Source organism: Drosophila pseudoobscura, chromosome 3 (genome assembly GCF_009870125.1).
Source record: "Drosophila pseudoobscura strain MV-25-SWS-2005 chromosome 3, UCI_Dpse_MV25, whole genome shotgun sequence".
In the NCBI taxonomy this organism is placed as follows: Eukaryota; Metazoa; Arthropoda; class Insecta; order Diptera; family Drosophilidae; genus Drosophila; species Drosophila pseudoobscura.
This window is the reverse complement of record NC_046680.1, coordinates 16,175,851-16,194,930: the sequence shown is the minus strand read 5'-3', so window position 1 is coordinate 16,194,930 and position 19,080 is coordinate 16,175,851. Positions and strand designations below refer to the sequence as shown.

The following is a 19,080-nucleotide window of genomic DNA, read 5'->3' as shown; positions in this document are numbered from 1 at the left end:
GGCGGACGCACTTGCCGGCCGATCCCACAGGCTGCCAGGGGCGCTCGCAGTTTTGTTTTTGTTTTTATAATTTAGTTAATTTAATATATACAAAGATAAACGATAAACATGATTAGTAACAAAGTGACGCACACCTACAGAATAAACAAAAACATCAAACATTAGCAACAACAAACTATTTATGTAAAAATCCAAATAAACACACAATTTTACTCTACGCAAAAACACACACAAACAAAAGAAACCAACAATTGAAACGTACATACTATATATGTAAAATAAATATGATGCAAAATGTTGTTTCTCATCATTTTATCACATTTACTTTCTTAAACCAAGATTCGAATGCCCCAAAGCCGTAGCAAACGAATCAGTTGCAGTTTATTTTAGACGCAGCCAAAGAGCGTTTTGTTTTTGATCTGGATAGCTCGCATATCTCGATATCTGAGCGTAGGTTGGACATGGGGACAACAGAGGAGCCTACAGCTTAACCGTTAATCCGAACCGAATCCCAGATGCATCTTAGTTTAAGTACGATCCAACAGTGTGTTGTATAAAGCTTTAATCCGCGTAACCACGTCTAGTAAAAGTAAACACGTAAACGTAAAGTTATTGAACCATTTTTATGATTAATAATTGATTAGCTTTTAAAAAGCTTCGATAAGTCAGTGTGTATTTTAACATAGCAGAGCATATTCATAATTAAGTGTTGTCCGGCAAGCATATACTCGAACCCGAATTCTTATAGCCCGATCGGAGTAGGTTTTTGAGGCAGCGCCAGCTTTGGCTTTTCCGGACATTTCGCCTGTGCATTATCTTACATACACACGCGCATGCACACCACACACACCATACACACACACACACACACACACATATATATATAGTTTTCCGTCCAAAGAATGGCATCAGCAGCGAGAAGACAAAGTCTCCGATAAATTTTGAGTTCGTTTTTGGTTTTGTTGGTGCAGGAATTTCATCTCAATATACAGACACTTTTCGGCGGTTTCAAAAGCACACACATACGAGTACTCTGAGTTGGTTTTACATAGCTATGATTTATTGAAATTTGGTGCCTTCCCACTATTACTACCACGGAATTCACTATTCATGAGACACACAGAATAACACAATATATGAAAAAAGATCTCCACACAGCTCCACGGCGCATCACCGTCACCCCAGTACTGGCGCCCCCTGTTCCTCTCCACATACATACGAGTATATCCACATAAATATACTATAATTAAACGCCTGTCAGTATGTGTATATGTGCCAGAGTGTTGTATTTTGCTTTGAATGATTGGTTCCTTCTCAAAAGTGCAGTGCAGTGCAGTAAAGTCGCGCAGTCAGTCAGTCAGCCAGTTGTATGTAAATATTTGGGATATTGTTTGGTGGGGTAGAAGCGAAGCCCCTCGAGAGATACCACATAATCGAGCATATGTATGGAACTATACATTAAACTCAGTAAGAAACTATAATAGACGCAGACTTTGATATAAAACGATTAATGTATGTATTTTGTATTTTTATATACAATTTATAATTTTGGTTACACTTACAATTGTTACGATTAAAAACTAAAACATGCGAAAACCAAAAATAATGAAGAATCTACTAGATATGTATGTATTTCCAAGATATAAAAAAGCAAAGTGCTTAATGCACAAATCGGATGATTGCTATAGGAATTTCAAAATAACTTTAGGAATTAATATTAACAAAAACGAAACAAAACAAAAAAGAGATTTTCTATGCAACAAACTCAACCAGAACTGCAAGCGTAGGGGAAAACCAACCATTTATATGCAAAACAAAAAAAAAACGAGAGATCTATCTCGGGCCCAGAAACTCATTATATGTAGACGGGTTCCCGGGGCACGCCACGACCACTGGCCACCACTGTAATCCTTATAAGTTTTGGTGTGTCATTCGATTCGATGGGATGAGTTATTACTTTAAGTATGTGTGTATGTAAATGTATATGGAAGACCACATTCCATGAGAAAGAAAGCTTGAAAAGCAACAACTAATTGAATACACCCGAGCAAATAATAATAGCTAATGAAACTCTCCTTTGACTAGCAAACATACGAGTACATAATACTATGAAAAAGCAAAGATAACCCGGATGTAAGCTACATTGGGATGAGATGAGCAAGATCATGATGAGATGAGAGTTCAGCTTGTGGCATTCGATTGATATATAGAAGGAAATATTCGAGTCATATTTCTACTTATATACATATAGGGACATACACATACATATGTACATACGAGTACGTATAGGTCCAGAAGCTAAGAAACATCCACAGAATCTGCAAGCTTGGTCTAAGTTTGCAGGCAGCCCAACATGTCCATGGACAGTAAATCATTGAAAACTTTTAGGATTTGAATTGATTGATATTTTATGGATGCTTGGGTTTATTAAATTTGTACGGACGTTTTACGTGCATGGCATGGGGGCAGCTGCATTTGCTAATTTTTGAGATGTTGGATGTCTAAACATTTGTCATACAAATCATATATAAAGGACAGAAGATTGTATGATTGGCAATTGTAACTAATGAAATTTTTTAGCTAATTAAAAAGTATCTATGTACACCTTAAAATTAATGAAAAAAACCAATATAATATAAATAAAAGTATATTAAAAAAGAATCAAAGCCCGTGCGCGTTTTAGACATTACAAAAATTACTTTATTTTTTAAACTTATGTTTTACATTCACAATCAATATTATATTTAAAACGTTTTCACACATGGTTTTTTTGTCTTAAGCGCAATAATCTATTCTCCACTCTCTTAGTGTCTTCTGCTCGATTTCGAGTTCAAATTAACAATCACAATGAAACAATATTTTGGTCGTGCTTGGCACTGGCTGCAAAACTTAACTTTGGCTGGCCTGCCATAAGGGAAACAAGCAAACTAAACATCATATCACATCGATTAACATAATATTTTAAACAAAACGAGTGCACATTCAATGGCCTAACGATAATAAGAGACTGCCCAGCCCGTCTTCTTCAATTTGGCACTTGGGTACTCCACTGCCTGGTACGCTCACATGACCACAAAGTCGCTGAGGTTTCGCTCCGGCTGGACCATACTTGGAGGCATCAGCTGCACAAGCTTGTTAAATAGGAAAGCTCGTTTGTTCATGAATTCAGGATTGCACTCTGTTCGTGCTCTTTTTGTGCAAGAGGAGGAGCTGGGACTGGAAGCCGTCTCCGATATGCCAGATGTGGCTAAGCTTTCATTTGATTCCAGGGAAATGTTCTCGGTTGCGCTGCCATCGGACAGATCTGCTGAAGAAAGAAATTTCTTAGCTTCTATGCCATCCAAATGTTACATATCTATCGAAAGTCAAACCTTTAACTGGTACATCAGCGTTACCATCAAGCTCTTCCGTATTGCGACACAGAGCCGGTGTGGCCACAGAACTGTCTCTCTGTTCTAGGCATCCGTCGTGTGTCTTAAAGAGCAGCGAGGCCAGCTTGTGAAACTAGAAAGAAGAAAAAACGGAAAGTCCCAGATAAATCGTTAGTCAGATGACTAGAAAGCAAACCTTACGTTATTCAGCTGCTCTGCATCGTCGTGATCGATGACATCGGCGATGTTGTGACGCAGATACTGCATTGCAGATACTGGATCTTGGCGAGCCATCTCCTCATAGCGCATCTTACGCACTAAGAAACGGCAATGCTTTAGAATCTCGTCCCGTTTAGGCCTGAAATGAGCGGAAGTTAACCTCTTTTCGGTTGTGCTGGTGAAGAATACCAACTTTTCCAAAGAAAGAATCCAAAAATCGTCTAGTCGCAGTTGTTGTTGCTGACAGATGCCAGGATTTCCCCCAAATAGGTAGTGGTTATTGGCCAATTCATCGTAGACCAACTGATGCGCATAGCGAGGGCAGGGCTCTAGAACATCACCCTTGTTGGCTCCCAAAATGTTGGCTCTGCTAATCGAGTTCCCATCTTGGCTACTGTGCCGACAATAGTAGATGCGCGACCACTTGCGTTGACGCAACGAGTAGACCCAGAACGAGTTTGATGCATCCATATGCTGTATGTCTCGGCGATCCTTAATCTTACTCAGACTCTAGAATGCACTTTTTAGTTAAAGGTGTGATCATTATTCAACTTTAGACTTACGGAGAATACGTAAATTTCGTCGCGTTCACAATCAATCGTCGCACGCAGTGTGTATCCCGACGATGGCTCAAATTTGGCCTCATTGCCAGCGGTGGTGCCTTGGTTCGGATGTTCTTTGTTGAGCACTGATATGGCTTGGGTATCCACGTCGTAGCTGAGGAACTCATCCAGATCTTCCTTGCCACGCTGACCGCCATATATGTAGAGTTTTCTTTGTTTCTAATAAATTTGATTGTGAATTGAGTTTTCTCTTCGCTACAAACACTGAACGGGCTTACATTGTGGAAAACCATGCAGTGCGTGATGCGTGACTTTATAGACATAACATCAGTCTGCGACGCACTCGTGTGATGGCAGTCGACAAGGATTTGGGTCCAGGTATTCGTTGCAATATGGTAGGAGAACAGTCCCGAGTATTCGGGCTCGATGGCACCTGTGGCATTGACACTGCGTGGTGTTAGTATTTTTCCGCCAAATACGTAAATGGTTCGCTTGTCGGCATCAATGCACATCTGGTGGTCGTAGACGAGCTGCGGCCCACCCACCTGGCTGGTGTCATCACAGATCTGCATCCAGTTTCGAGCCCGCGTATCGTACAGATAAAAGTCACTCTTAATGCATTCTGAAGATCGTATCAAGTTGTCTAGGTAACGACCAAGTATAAAGATGTTTTCGCTTATCGGATCAAAGATCATCTTGTGGCAGGAACGCGGCGTTGGACCGCCGGATTGCTCCGACCGTTCGCATAGCAGCGTCCATTCATCTTCCTCGATCTTATATACCCAAAGGTCACTCAGATCTTGATAGCCATCCCAGCCTCCATACAAATATATGAGGCGTTTTTTCGCATCCACCACCAACTGATGGCCACCACGAGTGCCTGCAAAACAAATATTTAGATATGTTTCCCATACACATATTGATATGGGTGTATACAGACCAGGTTTTACCTCGCTTTCAGTGTGTTTCATATGCCAGTTGTGCTTATAGTCTTGCTTGTAAAGATATTCGTCCATGAGCCCCTCATCGATGCACTCGGCGATGAAGCGCTCGGCCTTCTCAAAGTCGCCCTGCACCACCTTTGAACGTAATCATGGGAATCGATGGAAAAATGTAAATCACTGAAATTACAGAGTCATTACCAGGTATTTGTGCAGTTCACTGATGAGCGGGTGCTCCAGTTTCACATTTGTTTGTTCCTGAAGCGCCCCAAAGGCACTCATGTAGCCCTGCTGCCGGAAGTGCTTGAGGCACAGCTTGATAATCTCAATTTCTCGTAGTGTATTATAGTTCTTCATCCTCGCACACGTATACATGGGGTCGTCTTGGCCGTGGATTTCGATGTACCATATACTAAAGTTGAAGGATGGACCCCAAGACAGCAGTGGAACAATCTTGAGATACAGTACTGGTAGATTCTCCGAACCGTCTTCGGTCATGCAGCGCAGGTTGAATACTTCTGGTATATTGTCGTTCTTGAGTCCACTGCAAATAAATAAAACAGTTTCAGATTTGAAGATTGTAGGAGTGTACTGCAGAGCTCACCCCTCTAGCAACAAGACCATGTGCTCATCCTCCAGGCCCCCAAATACACGAAACTTCTTTATGTTGCAAACGTGCGACTTCTCGAATTTGCCAAATTTGATTTTCTTCACAATGGCGGGGCGTCGCAGCTTCAAGGTAAGAAACTGTGGGGGGATGTTGGTGTAGGCTGACCAGCGGGACGTTTGATCGTTCGGGGTGTCTACGAGTATATTCCTGAAAATTAATCAAAAAAGAATAAAACATATCTGATAGCTGAACGGTAAACGCGACATGCATATGTACATATCACACATACATATGTATATGGCAAATTGACAACAACAATTACGAAATGCAACTGCAGAAGAACTGCAAAGAAAAGCGTCTTATCCCTTTCCCCCTCTCACCAATCACTTACTCAGGCAGATAATTTGGCGAATAACTGGAATAACGGTAGATCTCAAAGTTCAAACGCTCCGAGAGGGAAAATGGCTTCTGGCTCCCACTTGTGCTTGTGTTTGTCCCAGACACGGCATTTATGGCGGCGAAAGAAGAAAGAGCCACAGAACCGTGGGAGCTATTGTCCGTGGGGCTGGAAGTTGAGGATGATGACATCGCTGCTTAGTGCAAAAATAATTGTATCTATAAAGTATAGAGGTGTGCAGCGGCGACCAAAGCTGCAGGTTTTATGCTGTTGCACTTCTCCTCGATTCGTTGTCGTTGTCTCCTGTTCCCACACTCACAAAGCTGCGACAACAACACCCAGAACAGCTGGCACACATCGATAAATGGATAACTTGACTCGACTCACGCTTATTTTTCTTACCTATAACAGGAGGAAGCGATTAATATATACATATTATCAGTATTATCAATATATGATGGTCCTTAAATAATATTTAAGGTATTTGAATTTACCAGTTGATCTCTCCAATTCAATATACTATATATTCTGAGCTCGTGAAATTGTTCTTGAAAAATTTGTTGGTGGCTATCTTGCTCTCTTTTGGAAATTGTTCTTTTTCGTGAAAGGATTTTTTTATCAAAACAATTACCCTGCAACAATTAGACTTATTCCACTTCAAACTAGCCAGTCGTATAGAAAACTAATTAATCAATCGGGTAAAATTATGAGTTTCGGGTTGGAGGTCCTTTCTAGCTTGTTGTATCAAATCGAATATCAAATCGACGAATTTGACTTCCGAGCATTGACAGAACAATTAACACATTGTAGACCAGTGGGTATTAAAATACAATCCAGGAAAATTAGGAAAGGTGAAAGATATGGTGATCTTTTATGCGAACAAGAGTAATTATTATTATTATTTGTATTATTTTCCGCGGCTTCTCTCAAGTTGTTGTCCAGTTTAAATAAATGGGGGCTTAAATGGGCTAAGTTCTTTGTTTTATCGTTATATTTACGGTATATTTTGAAATATGTGAAGAATATGTGGCTTCCGTGAGTACGAAAAACGGAAATAATTGTAAAATCATCGTTAACAGGTTTTATGTGGGGCATAAAGGCCCGAATAATGCCAGAAAGGCTAAGCAAAATCAAGGAGATTGCAGTGCAGCGAAATGTTTCACATGCGGACAAGATCACAACAAGGATATTATCTGCTCAGGGCTGGTCTGTGCAAACTGCAAGGGGGAACATTCTGCCACTCACCCGCAGTGCGAGGCCAAGAAAAAAGCGTACGCCATACACTTTAACTTTATCGCCTACAAATCAGAGAAAAGGATCAACAAAATCAACATCTAAGAACTATAGAGGTATAGTACATTCCCGGACACGCTAACATCCCCTAGAACACTTCAGTTGACGCAGCAGCAAAGCAACCCACAGACGAGGGAAATGCACAGTGGTTAAATGGAACCATACTGCTCGCTTTTCCCCTCAACATCATCCAAGCCGTGGTTCCTTAAAGCCATTGCCGCTAAAAGAATCAACAGACGGTTTAGTGCTTGCCAAAATTCAAGTTCCTAGTAACATATGTGATACATGCGATAGTATCGATAAGGCCTCGCATTTAATTTTCAATTGTACCAACAACAACACAACCGGGCAAAACTTCCCATCTCTATGAAAGTATAATCTACAAATTCTTTAAAAAAGAAAACATTAGCGCGAACCACTAATTGACTTCATCGACGAAATTGATGTAAAACTATAACCAATACTCCAACATCTTCTATTCTTTGTCTTGGCAATTTCCACCTTCAAAAGGCGGGACGCCCTAAGCACTAATACAAAAAATAAAAATAAATACATAAATTAAAGAGTAAACCAAATTCTCATTAATCAATTGTCAGTAATCCTTTAATTTAAACCATCTTTCCTAGGAAATCAATCAAAAAATGCGTAAATATCAACAGCTGGTGCTGTTGCTCATCTCCTGCTTGAGCGTGGGCGTGCTCCTGATGTACAAGACGGAAAACAATCGCCTCAAATATGTCCTTAAGTACGTGAACTTCTTTGGGCGCAGCGATGTCGCCGTGTTGCGCCGCTTGGAGAACGGAACGAAGGAAGATCTGCCGCAAGCGGCTCTATGGCGACCGATGCCAGTGTGGCAGGTGATCGGGGATTCCTTTCATGCCTACTCCGCCTACTGGATGCGCAAGGAGTTGGTGGCCGGCGGAGAAGCCCACGTCTTGGTTGTTGGCAAACAGGGAGCTGTGGTGGACTTCCGATGCAGCCTGGCTGTTGGCGGGACGCGCAGTGTACAGGGAAAATTTCGATTCCAACGCGATGCCAGTGAGGGTCTGCTCAACGACAAGAGAACAAACTTTACCAGCTACCATTTCTTCTGTCAAGTGAGCCGTGATTTCGGTCAGCCAGAGAGTGTTTCATTCACGGATATCACGTCGACCAGGAGCCCAGTTAAGATACGTTTGCATCATCTCAAGCGTGCGAGTGGGAGCACAGACGCCAAGGCAGCAACAGCACCATCACCAGCTCGCTTACCGGCGACCGTCTGTGTGGATCTTGTGGGCTTCAACATGACCTCAGGGTTCGGTCGCAACGAAAACGCCCTACTTCAGTTCTTTCTGATTCATCAGGCTCTCGGCATTGAACACTTTCTGGTGTACAACTACGATGAACTCCCGGAGAATATCATCCGCGTGCTGGACCGAACTAATATCCATCTGTACGCGCTTCCTTTCAACTTTCCCTTCCTGCAAAACAACGGCACTGCCAGCCGGGTGCGCGAGCTAATCCAGACCGATTGCTTGCTGCGGAATGTGAACCAGGCCAGCTTCACTATACTGCTACAGCCGAACGAAGTATTCTATCCAAATTCACGCTTTGCTGCTGATCGTTCCCAGAGTTCGCTGCAGCAGCAGCTGCGACACTTCTCCGCCGACACAGCACGCTTCGAGCTGGCCACGTTTGCCGTGTGCTTCGACGAGCTGAAGAAACTGTTGCTCGACAATATTCATTATGACCCGGAACGCAAAGCTCCCTACAAAATGCTCCTAGACCGCCTGGAGCTTCCCCCTGCACAGCTTCTGGCGAGCACGGCACATGTTGAGCTTTCGCTATCCACCGGATTCGTGCATCGTTATGTGGATTGTGCCCGTGTGGGGGATGATGGTCTACACGACTGGCGCAACGGAGTGCGAAAGGACTTCATGGACCACATCAACAGTCTCCGCAATGAGGTAGATCTTCTCATTTAAGCTAAGCCCTTCCGTTGTTTAATTTAGTCGTAAGTCTGAGTTTACATGTAGCTCATAATTTGAGAGATTACTTGACTGCCATAAAGAGAAGGTCCAGAAATTGTATATTGGATATATAATAGACAATTATACACACTGAATCCGCTACAAACTTCACCGTTAATTTGATAAGCCCGATACTCTCCACAAGGAAAACGTAGCTTTGGTATTCCACTTAGGATTCTACTTGAGACGTTGCATGAGCGCGGCATTCTTGAGGCCAGCCTTCTCGATGGTGGAGCTATCATCGCTCAACTCACGCGTGGGGAACGAAGAGACCAGGGTGAAATTGCTGGCCGAGTACTGTGGACGAGCTCTGAAATGGAGAATATTTCATTGTTCGAAAGCAAGTAAATAAACGAGCATATTACGTTTGTATGAATCGACGAATGTCCGAGACGGTATGTGTCAAATTGAACTGCGCAGCCAGACGTGAGCCGTCTGCAAGACGAATCTGCAGAGTGGTCGATGGAGCTTCGGAATTCAAATTAATGGCCTCACGAGCATTGGCCTCTTGTTGGGCAGCTTCGGCGGGAGGCGCGGCCGCAGCAACTGCAGGAGCTTTTGCGGTGGCAACATTTGCCACGGGACTGCCGAGCTTCTGCCCGGAACCTTTGAATGTCTGAGGTACAGCCTGGCGTTTGAAGTCCTCGTGTCTGTGATCCTCTACATCGACGTTGACCATGCGACCCATTTCCAGCAGTTCCTGCGGTATTTCCCTATTGAAACAGAAGCATTCCCAATTGCAATTGCTGTCTCGCCTCTGAATGTCGAAAGTGATCGCTGCTTACCCGCGCATGACAGTCTCTAGGAATTCTTTGTTCTCTGGATCATCGTAGTGACGCAGTTCTCCCCCATCGATGGAGAAACCTTGGCTCCAAAGTTTAAGTACCACCACCGGTTTGTTGCTCGACGTCTCTGCAGCACGATTTATGCCCACGGCTGTGTGATCGCTATCGGTCATGCCCAGACGCATTCCCTGGCCCCAAACGTTTCCGCTGCCACCGCCTCCGGAAGATCCACTACTGGTCGATGGACCAAGATCGCTAACGTTTTGCTCCTGAGCTGAACGCATCATATCGGATAGTTGTTCGCGAAAGTTCTTGCGTTTGGGTGGACCCAATACCTGTTGGCCAGAGCGGTCCGAGCCCCCGGCATAGAATGCCTGATGCTCTTCGTCGTCTGAGGGCTCCTTGGACATGTCGTTTAGTGTGGCGAACCTGTTAGCAAATAATTGTTACTTTTAAGACTTCTAGGCGTTAAAGTCTCACAAAGCTGTGCACTTACTTTGGCTTGGCCTTTGGGACTTTTTTTCCAGCGTCAGCGCCGGCGCTTTTGGTGGCTGCACCACTGCTAGAAGTCGGTGCTACTGGTGTAGTTGGCGATGGGTCATTCGACTGCCCCGTTGTCGGAGTAGGTGGCATGTCACTTTGGGTGTTCCAGTAGTTACCCAAAGCTTGCTAACAGGGCAGAAATGCGTTAGTTTTGCTGCATCATTGCGAAGTCGCCGGCCCTTGCATGTCTCACCTCTATGTCCCACTCGGAGCTGTTCAAGTAGAACGTGGCCGTGTTGTCGTCAGTACCGGTAATTTCAATGAATTGTGCAATCATATCGCCGCGAGCGGCCATTGTATCAATTTATTTTTTAATATTTTCACGTAAATGATAGACAAAAAATCCGTACACGTCAGTGTGGCCCTATGAAAATTTGTATAAACAATTGTTCGATAGATTCCTTCGATGTGTACTGATTTTCTGGCAACGCCAGAATGTAGGTGCAGAGTTGCAAAGCAACGCTTGCTTTTTCTACTAAGTTGGTAGTTTTCACGAAATTCCGTTGAATTTTAAAATTCCGACCCAACGGAAAGAAAAACACAAATCACGCCAATTTTTTGACATATATTTTAGTAAGCATTCACATTTGTATAAAATAGCAACTAAATAACAATAACTAATATGTGTAACACGAAGTATCCAAAGCTAGACATGACCCACCGATATGCGTATAAAAAGTATAAAAGTATAGACCTTTATTCAGTAGAATTTTTCTGAAAATAAAAATGTGAGTACGGGATAAATAATGCGCAGTTGGGCAAGTGCTTCCAATCCGTAAAAACACATATAAGAGTACAGTTTTTTGTTTAAATTTAGAGTTTCGTGGATCCAAACAAACCCAAAAACCGCCGCTCAATATTCTGTCAGTAAGGTAATGTACGTGCGTGTGTGGTGGTTGTGGTTAGTATCAGCATAGCATGAAACACAGTAACGAAACTAATCTTTGAGTATACATTTATTTCAAACAAATCCACATCTAAACGGTTGGGTCCACTGGTTCGGCTTACGGCGTGAAGGTCTCTCGGATCCGCCCTCGATCCTAACGCGACAACAGCTTACCCTAGATACGGCGGACAATAGCAGTGTATGAAATGGGAAGAGTGAGAGTGAAGGGTGTAGTTGTTGTTGTGGTGCAAGTTCGAGTGTTGTCCCAATAATGTTGTGTGTTCGAGAGTAGGCATGGTAGAGATGTGCATGGAAGATAATCATATTTTTAATATACACAGATTCATGTTGAGCGTGAGGACAAGCATAAATACCTTTCTTACCTGTAGGTAATAGTTGGCCAGCACTGTCAGACCTACGCCCAGGCCGATGGCCAGCACATGCGTCAGATAGAAATTGGGCAGAGGTCGGCGCTTGCGCAGCAGGAACGACAGGAACGATCCCTTGCGATCTGAGTACGGGGGATAGCGAGCTCTGCAACAAAAACTTGTATATTACTGTCCCCCAATCAGCAATGGAAATTGTAAACTTACGAGGCCAACTTCTCACCGAACGCCGACAGATCTTTGCCCAGACACGACTTCTTGTGTGTAAAGGTATCAAAGCCGTACTTTCCGTGGTAGGAGCCCATGCCGCTCATGCCAACGCCCCCGAAGGGCAGCACATCAACTGTTGATTTGAGCAGAAGCCATATGAGTACTTGTATTTATAAATACCTATTTAGTGCTACCACCAAAGTTATGATTAGTTATCTTAGTTACTTTTACGATTAGATTCGTATCTACACCCAAGCATTAAGTTGTTAAGCAAATTCCAACCAAAACCAATTTCATTAAATCCAAACTCAAGCCGAAAACCAAACCCAAACAAAGACCTTTAGTTCAAATTAACAGAAAAGGAGTGCCGCTGGGTGCTTGTCTTACTGGGTTGTGCTGTTTGTAGCTGTGGTGCTCTTGGTGTTCGTTGTCTACAGTCGAGTGTCAGAAGTGCATAATTTGCAATTCAAAAACTGATTGATTGAGTGGTGCCGCAGACCCCTTTAAATAGAACACAAGTGTCGGGTGCAACTTCCATCATGGATATACTACTTTACTACCACTAAGATCTCTTATCTATATATATAATATATAATACATATGTACAGTAGCATAGAAAATACCTCCACAATGCATAATAGTTTCGTTGCTGCAGAATCCGCCGCTTGTGGTATTGCTCTTGAACTCTTTAACTAGCTTGTTTGAGTTTGAGAACACGTAAATTACAAGAGGTTTCTCTCTAATTACGGGGAGTAAGGAAGGAGAAGGGAGTAGTTGTTAAACAGATTAAGTGACAGTTTTTATAAACATAAGAGTGCAGTTGACGTGTCGACTTCTTCGAGCATCAACCGGGGCTAAAAAAAGAGTAATACATAAAAGACAAACCAAGAAACATTCGCAGTTCTGTTCGAAAGTTTTCTGTCCCCATCTACAGATCTGCGAACATCATCAATGATATGAATAGAAAACGAAATGCGGAAAGTTGGATGAAAAGTGTAAGGGGAGCAACGTGTTGGATCGTTAGAGATACTCCTAGCTGCCCGGGCGAATCTATCGCCGGGTGGGTTGGGATTGGGTACAACAAAACACGGCAGGGAGCATACAACGAGGGAGCTAAGTATATACAAAAAATATTTATCACCGCCACCAGATGCAAATAAATTTAAAATACAAATTAAACAAACTCTCAAATACAGTTTGAGGCTGGAAATTTTTGGAAAAAAATAGGAGACCAAAACCGTAGGGGGAAAGTAAGACTATATAGAGGCGGAACGGACTACTTGGGATCGTATCGTATAAACCGTAGCCGCTAGCGTTATCCACATCCATTAGCGTCTTGATTTTTTATTTGATTTGACCTTGTTGCGGTCTCTTACCGGCATAATGCATTATCGTGTCATTCACGCACATTCCGCCCGATTGTGTGCCGTTTACGAACAGATTTTGAACCTCTGTTTCCGATGTGAAAATATACAGGACAAGTGGACTCTCTCTAAGAGAAAAACATTTCGAACCGGACATTGGTATTGTGATATTGGTGTGTTTTTGTTGTTGTTGGTGTATTGTGGTATTGTGGGAGATGCAAAAGACAAATGAACAGACAGGGACAAGGGGCAGTCAGTCCTGACGTGGCACACAGACGGACATACCTGGCATTGATGAACTTGATTGCATCGTAGGCACTCTCCACGGTATAGATGGGCAAGATAGGGCCGAAGATCTCCTCTTCCATAATGGGGTCGTGGGGCTTGACATCGACCAGGATTGTGGGCTCAATGTAACGCTCGCTGGCATCGTACTTACCGCCCACAGCGATGCGTCCCGACTTCATTAGCCCAAGCAGGCGCCTGCAAGGCAACAAGTAGTGTCTCAATCAGTCATATTTCGTGTACCATTCTGCGTTCTTCTCACTGGAAATTGCCGCTGTTGATGACACGGCTCAGGTCGGGGCTGCTCTGAATGTTATCGCCGTACCACTCTTTGAGCACGTCCTTGGCTTCGGCCACGAACTTGTCCTGCATCTCCTTCGAGCAGAGGATGTAGTCGGGGGCAATGCAGGTTTGGCCGCAGTTTATTAGCTTGCCCCACAGGATACGCTTGACAGCTGTGCGCAGCTCCACCGACTTGTCAATGTAGCAAGGACTGGAAAAAGAACAACACGCATGAATCACCCGCCATCCGATGCTGTCCGCGCTGCATGCTCACCTCTTGCCGCCTAGCTCCAGGGTTGTGGGCGTCAGGTGCTGGTTGGCCGCCGCATGAATGATTTTGCCGACGCGGGTGGAGCCCGTGTAGAAGATGTAGTCGAAGCGCTGTTTGAGCAGCTCAGCCGTTTCGCTGGGTCCACCGCAGACCACTGGATAGCAATCCTGGAGCGGCGTTGATTAGGATTAATAAATTAAGTTGGTGTTTGGAATGCTTTCGAACTCACATTGTCGAGATATTTTGGAATGACTTCGGCAATAAACTTGGCGCAGTTGGCGGCGATCTCGCTGGGCTTGATCACCACGCAGTTACCGGCGGCAATGGCAGAGGCCACGGGGACAAGCAGCAACTGCAACGGATAATTCCAGGCACCAATCACTAGGACAACGCCAAAGGGATCGTTATAGATCTGCACATCGTCCATCACATTAATGATCGACTTAGAGGGCTAAAAAGGGGCGAGAGAAATGGTAGAACGATCTAGTAATACAGAGGCCCAAAGGTCTTAAGTGTATTGGTGCTCACCTTCTCTGCCTTGACCCAATCACTTAGATGGTACAGAATGTGCTTGATGTCGTTCTTCATGAATTCGGTCTCCACGATCAGACTCTCCTGCTTGGGGCGGCGCAGATCCGCCTCCAAGGCACTAATAATGTCGCACTCGTTCTCCTCATAGCAACGCAGCAGATTCTCCAGCTGCTTGCGACTGTGAATGCGAAAAGAAGCCATAGCCAAAGCCAAAGCCAAAGCCACAAATAATTAGTAGATAGATAAATGATGATGATGATGATAGGATGAGTTCCGCGGCAAAATAGCGAAACAAAGACCAAAACAAAATCAATACTCAATCACAATGCACGAGAGGCTCTTGGGGAAGGTCAATGCTAGTTTTATTGGCAGTTATGAAATATTCTACGCGAGCCAATGAGTCAACCCAAATGGGATGGACTATGGGACCGGACGGGACTGAGGTGTGCAGCGATTAGAACTGTAAAACCGGCTTGAGAACCAGACTCAAACCCGATCCAATTGAACAGGTACCTAAACAAAGACCGTGTCAAACAGCTCTGCACACTTGCTTGCGGATCAATCAGATCTCCCGGGATTCAAGGTGAGGTAAACAGCCTCTGGGAATTGCAATTGCAATTGAACGAACACCATTTGGTTATGACAAACATAAAGCCATAGTCGGATATCCAAAACAATATGTCCGAGCCATCGCCGTGAATATAAATAAAGCAATTAGCGGAGCGCACTGATGTGATCGGGGCTCGACTGGGCTCGGGACGACTGATGACCAGTCTAGTGTTTCGTTTTGGAATTATCAAGAAAATGTATTTAAATATAATCAAAGCAAGAGTAGAGAATCAAAGCCGAAGTAGAAGTTGAGTTGCCAAAGGCGAAAACGTTCATAGAACGTGTTCATTTGTTCGGAGCGGAGCTTTGGAAAGATCATGAAATTAAATGGCCAGGCCAGCAGCCTTGGGCGCAGATTCTTCCGCACTTCCGTTTCACACTTGGCAAATCAAAACTATCGGCATATCGCCTGTTCTTCGTGTGTCTTTTGCTTCTTATATTTTGCTCGTCTATTAACATATCCATAAATGTGTGTGTTTTGCCTGTCGGTGTGTGCGTATGTTCGTGTGACTATTGTGGACCGAACTGCTCGCGAGCTGTACATATATTAGTAATTATTCCAGTTACAAGCCCAGCCAGATAGAAAAACAAGTTCAGGGTTACCTAATTGCATTCAAAGTACAGCCCACACCATCCAACCACTTTCCGAAGTCAAAGTTCGAATTAAACAGCCCGAGGAGTCGTGGGGGACATTAATATTAATGCATATCAGAATGTACAAGTCTGTAGACTTTGCTCGCGTTTCAGAATATAACTATACTATCTATTTACACTTCTTATCAGCCAAAGGGGTGGGGTGGGGGTGGTGAGTCCCAAAGTTCAGAGCTCTCCTTTCTCGGCGGATCAGTTCAGTATACATGTACAAAGATACCCAACTTGCACAGCAATTACTGCGTTGCTGAAACCGAATTTCTGTAACGTAATAGCAATAATAACAGCCCCAGCTGGTGGTGTAAACATAAACAGCTTCAGCTTGGACGCCAGGTTTTCCTTCAGCTTCGGCTACAGATTCCGATTCAACTTACCGAAAGCTTACGTTCCTGGTCTTGCCGCTGGCGAATGCGAGGCGGGCGCGTTGCAACGTCTGGTCGTAGTTGTTGTTGTTCATCGTAGTTGGTGTTTTGTATAGTATGGGGATTGGATTGGATTCGGCGGCGGTGGTGGCGGCGTTGTTGGTTTTTCACATTCGTAATAACCGAGTGATGAGAGCATGCAACACGCATACAGAGGGGAGATAACGACGACGACGACGAAAACAAAAAATTCAAAATAAAAATAAAATCAAACACAATGGGGCATAATGTTTGTTACGTGCACAATTTTCGTTTGTGTGTTAATAATTGTTATATATTTTTCTTATTCGCTGTGCACTGGAACACTCACATCGTCGAAATTGGCCATTATGTCGGACTCGGATTGGAACAGTGATGTAGATGCGGGTGTGGGGACGCTGGGGGATTCGCTTTCAGTTTCTGGTTCTGCGATGTGGAAGAGAGAGAGACACACAAAAACATAAGCAACACTTTGTTTGATTTTTGCACATTCACTCCACTTCGACTGTTTGGTTTGCTTTTTATTTGCTGCTACAGTTTAGACTTTTCACGAAAACATGCACGCCGAATAATCACGGAGTGTGGAGCTAGCTGTGTTTACTGTTGTGTTGTTAACGCTTCGCAAGTTTGGGCCCCAATAATACAGTAATAAGTTTAAAAAAGCTTCGTATAAGTTGAAGGCGGTCCGATAAGTTATCGAATTAACGCAGGGCTGCATAGCGCACAGCTGTTATAGCTGTATGACATGAAGCTGGTCTTAAACGATGAAGCTGTACGCAGATTATTAATCTAAATCGTGTATGAATGTACATATGTGTGAATTGAGATTGCTACGTCACATGTACGCATGCTGCCATGCATGCAGACTGCTGCATCGTTAACAACCAGCTTTAGACTTTGCAAAGTTTGCTGCGAAGAGATTGATAGCATGAGAGTCATATGCAAAAAAATCGTTTTTATCCAACTTCAGATACGTACATATCTCAGCTATCAGTCGAATAACTATTTGTGATTAAATTTGTGATTAACAATCGCTAATCTCTGGAACTGGAAATAACTGGAAAACCAAGCTGCCACATATGTATATCTCCTCTCTCTCACTGCATATTTTTCCCATATGGCTGGCTCTGTGCTTCCAGTTAATCAGTGAGCAATTTCAATCGAAAGATTCGATAGACGCTTTTCCAACGGTTGTAGTTTAATTTACATAGTATTCAAAAAATGAATGGAATGCCCTGCTGCATAATTACCCGAACATTCGGTTGTGAGACGGTTGCTATTCTCAGAACTCATTTATTTTGTTTAGATTGACTTTGTTAAAATTGACTTTGGAAACCTGGCCTGCCTCGCAAAAACGGCTGAAACATAACTATCGCAGTCGAAGGGGAACAACTATGCACTGTTTTCTGAAAACACTTGTTTATATCATTGTTTAATTATCGGTCACTCTAGAAACACACCTTTCCAAAAGAAATGCCGGCCGCTACTGAATGTACTGTTCTTCTAAAGTTCATAAATATACTCGACAACAGACTTTTATCAGCAAATACTTTTCATGTAAGTATGTGTGTACTTTTTTTTGTCGGATTTTGAGCTGATAACAACTAATCGGTCTGTATGTACTACTATACATGTTTAAAAAATTAAAACTTTATTCTGGGTCATAATTAGATCCATCTACTATGTGGTATGGGGATTAAGGCGATTAAGAACAGACCTATATTATATTCTGACTTTATTTTTACTATTAGATTTTCAATTCCTTTTATTCTGCCTTTCTTATGATGATTTCGTACAAACACTCACTGATAAACGACAAATAGTCAGCATGATGTGGCACTTCAAACAATACAAAATACATATACATATGTAGGTCTATGTGATTTGAGGGATATGTACTATGCGGCTAGACCAAGCAGTGTAGAATTTAACTTAAACTTCCTGATTTGGTCTCAAAATAATCTTGCAAAATTGTCTCTGGTTCGTAAATATCATAAAGATGCCCATATCATGATTTCTCGTCGATTTTACCAACTTGAATTTTGGTATTGTTTAAGTTTGGGAACGATATAATGATATTAATACAGCCACCATACCATACAATACCCAGATTTTATCAGATAACAAATCTGACTTTTTCTTATATTTTTAGAAATATGTAAAATAAAATTTAACCCTTACAGTGATATTCTAAACCAATCAGTCATCAGACTTACCAATATCAATCACCGTCGATGTCGTCCGATCTTTAGCAACTATAATGGGAAATCAATATGAATCGAAAATGTCCCTGAAGAGAATAATTGCTTACCATTAGAATGATCACTGTCGCTGTCGAATGGCTTTGTCACATTGTCCCCCATTATTGATTATGTATGCACAATTGTGTCACAGTTATTGAATCTGAAAATCTGTTGTTATTCCCATGCAAAGAACAAAAGAGTAACATTGGCAAATATTGAATAATTAATTT

The 19,080-nt window shown here is 42.9% G+C and overlaps 4 protein-coding genes across 15 annotated transcripts; 1 reads left to right on the top strand and 3 right to left on the bottom strand.

Annotated features, from left to right (window-relative positions):
- Positions 1-2,713: 2,713 nt before the first annotated feature.
- Positions 2,714-6,461, bottom strand: muskelin (muskelin 1). 3 transcript variants are annotated; one of them, XM_001361374.4, is made up of 10 exons: positions 6,096-6,461; positions 5,699-5,911; positions 5,296-5,638; positions 5,094-5,232; positions 4,432-5,033; positions 4,154-4,372; positions 3,784-4,100; positions 3,573-3,729; positions 3,372-3,504; positions 2,714-3,307 (listed from the first exon to the last, which is right to left on the bottom strand). In XM_001361374.4, the coding sequence occupies exons 1-10, from the start codon at positions 6,290-6,292 to the stop codon at positions 3,063-3,065; spliced, it is 2,565 nt and encodes an 854-aa protein (XP_001361411.1). In that variant the 5' UTR covers positions 6,293-6,461; the 3' UTR covers positions 2,714-3,062. The 3 variants fall into 3 exon arrangements, with proteins under 3 accessions (XP_001361411.1, XP_015040298.1, XP_015040299.1); XM_015184812.2 differs by having other exon boundaries at positions 2,714-3,304; XM_015184813.2 differs by lacking the exon at positions 6,096-6,461 and adding an exon at positions 5,994-6,083.
- A 1,274-nt stretch (positions 6,462-7,735) lies between these two features.
- On the top strand, positions 7,736-9,498 carry LOC4804927 (uncharacterized). Of its 3 annotated transcripts, none has more exons than XM_015184810.2 (2): positions 7,736-7,904; positions 8,021-9,498. In XM_015184810.2, the coding sequence occupies exon 2, from the start codon at positions 8,036-8,038 to the stop codon at positions 9,356-9,358; it is 1,323 nt and encodes a 440-aa protein (XP_015040296.2). In that variant the 5' UTR covers positions 7,736-7,904; positions 8,021-8,035; the 3' UTR covers positions 9,359-9,498. The 3 variants fall into 3 exon arrangements, with proteins under 3 accessions (XP_015040296.2, XP_001361410.2, XP_015040297.2); XM_001361373.4 differs by having other exon boundaries at positions 7,736-7,959; XM_015184811.2 differs by having other exon boundaries at positions 7,752-7,839.
- p47 (NSFL1 cofactor p47) lies at positions 9,440-11,146 on the bottom strand. Its single transcript, XM_001361372.4, has 5 exons — positions 10,925-11,146; positions 10,685-10,857; positions 10,189-10,617; positions 9,769-10,116; positions 9,440-9,713 (listed from the first exon to the last, which is right to left on the bottom strand). The coding sequence occupies exons 1-5, from the start codon at positions 11,024-11,026 to the stop codon at positions 9,581-9,583; spliced, it is 1,185 nt and encodes a 394-aa protein (XP_001361409.1). The 5' UTR covers positions 11,027-11,146; the 3' UTR covers positions 9,440-9,580.
- Positions 11,147-11,397: 251 nt separating this feature from the next.
- Aldh-III (Aldehyde dehydrogenase type III) lies at positions 11,398-18,996 on the bottom strand. Of its 8 annotated transcripts, none has more exons than XM_033378379.1 (13): positions 18,919-18,996; positions 18,824-18,862; positions 16,939-17,033; positions 16,581-16,639; positions 14,944-15,124; positions 14,645-14,866; positions 14,419-14,582; positions 14,125-14,355; positions 13,863-14,060; positions 12,837-12,952; positions 12,211-12,346; positions 11,992-12,151; positions 11,398-11,445 (listed from the first exon to the last, which is right to left on the bottom strand). In XM_033378379.1, exons 1-13 carry the CDS (start codon positions 18,968-18,970, stop codon positions 11,428-11,430), a joined length of 1,671 nt encoding a protein of 556 aa, XP_033234270.1. In that variant the 5' UTR covers positions 18,971-18,996; the 3' UTR covers positions 11,398-11,427. The 8 variants fall into 8 exon arrangements, with proteins under 8 accessions (XP_033234270.1, XP_033234273.1, XP_033234275.1 ...); XM_033378382.1 differs by having other exon boundaries at positions 12,001-12,151; positions 18,919-18,995; XM_033378384.1 differs by lacking the exon at positions 12,837-12,952 and adding an exon at positions 13,590-13,705 and having other exon boundaries at positions 11,428-11,445; positions 12,001-12,151; positions 18,919-18,995.
- Between the last annotated feature and the right edge of the window lie 84 nt (positions 18,997-19,080).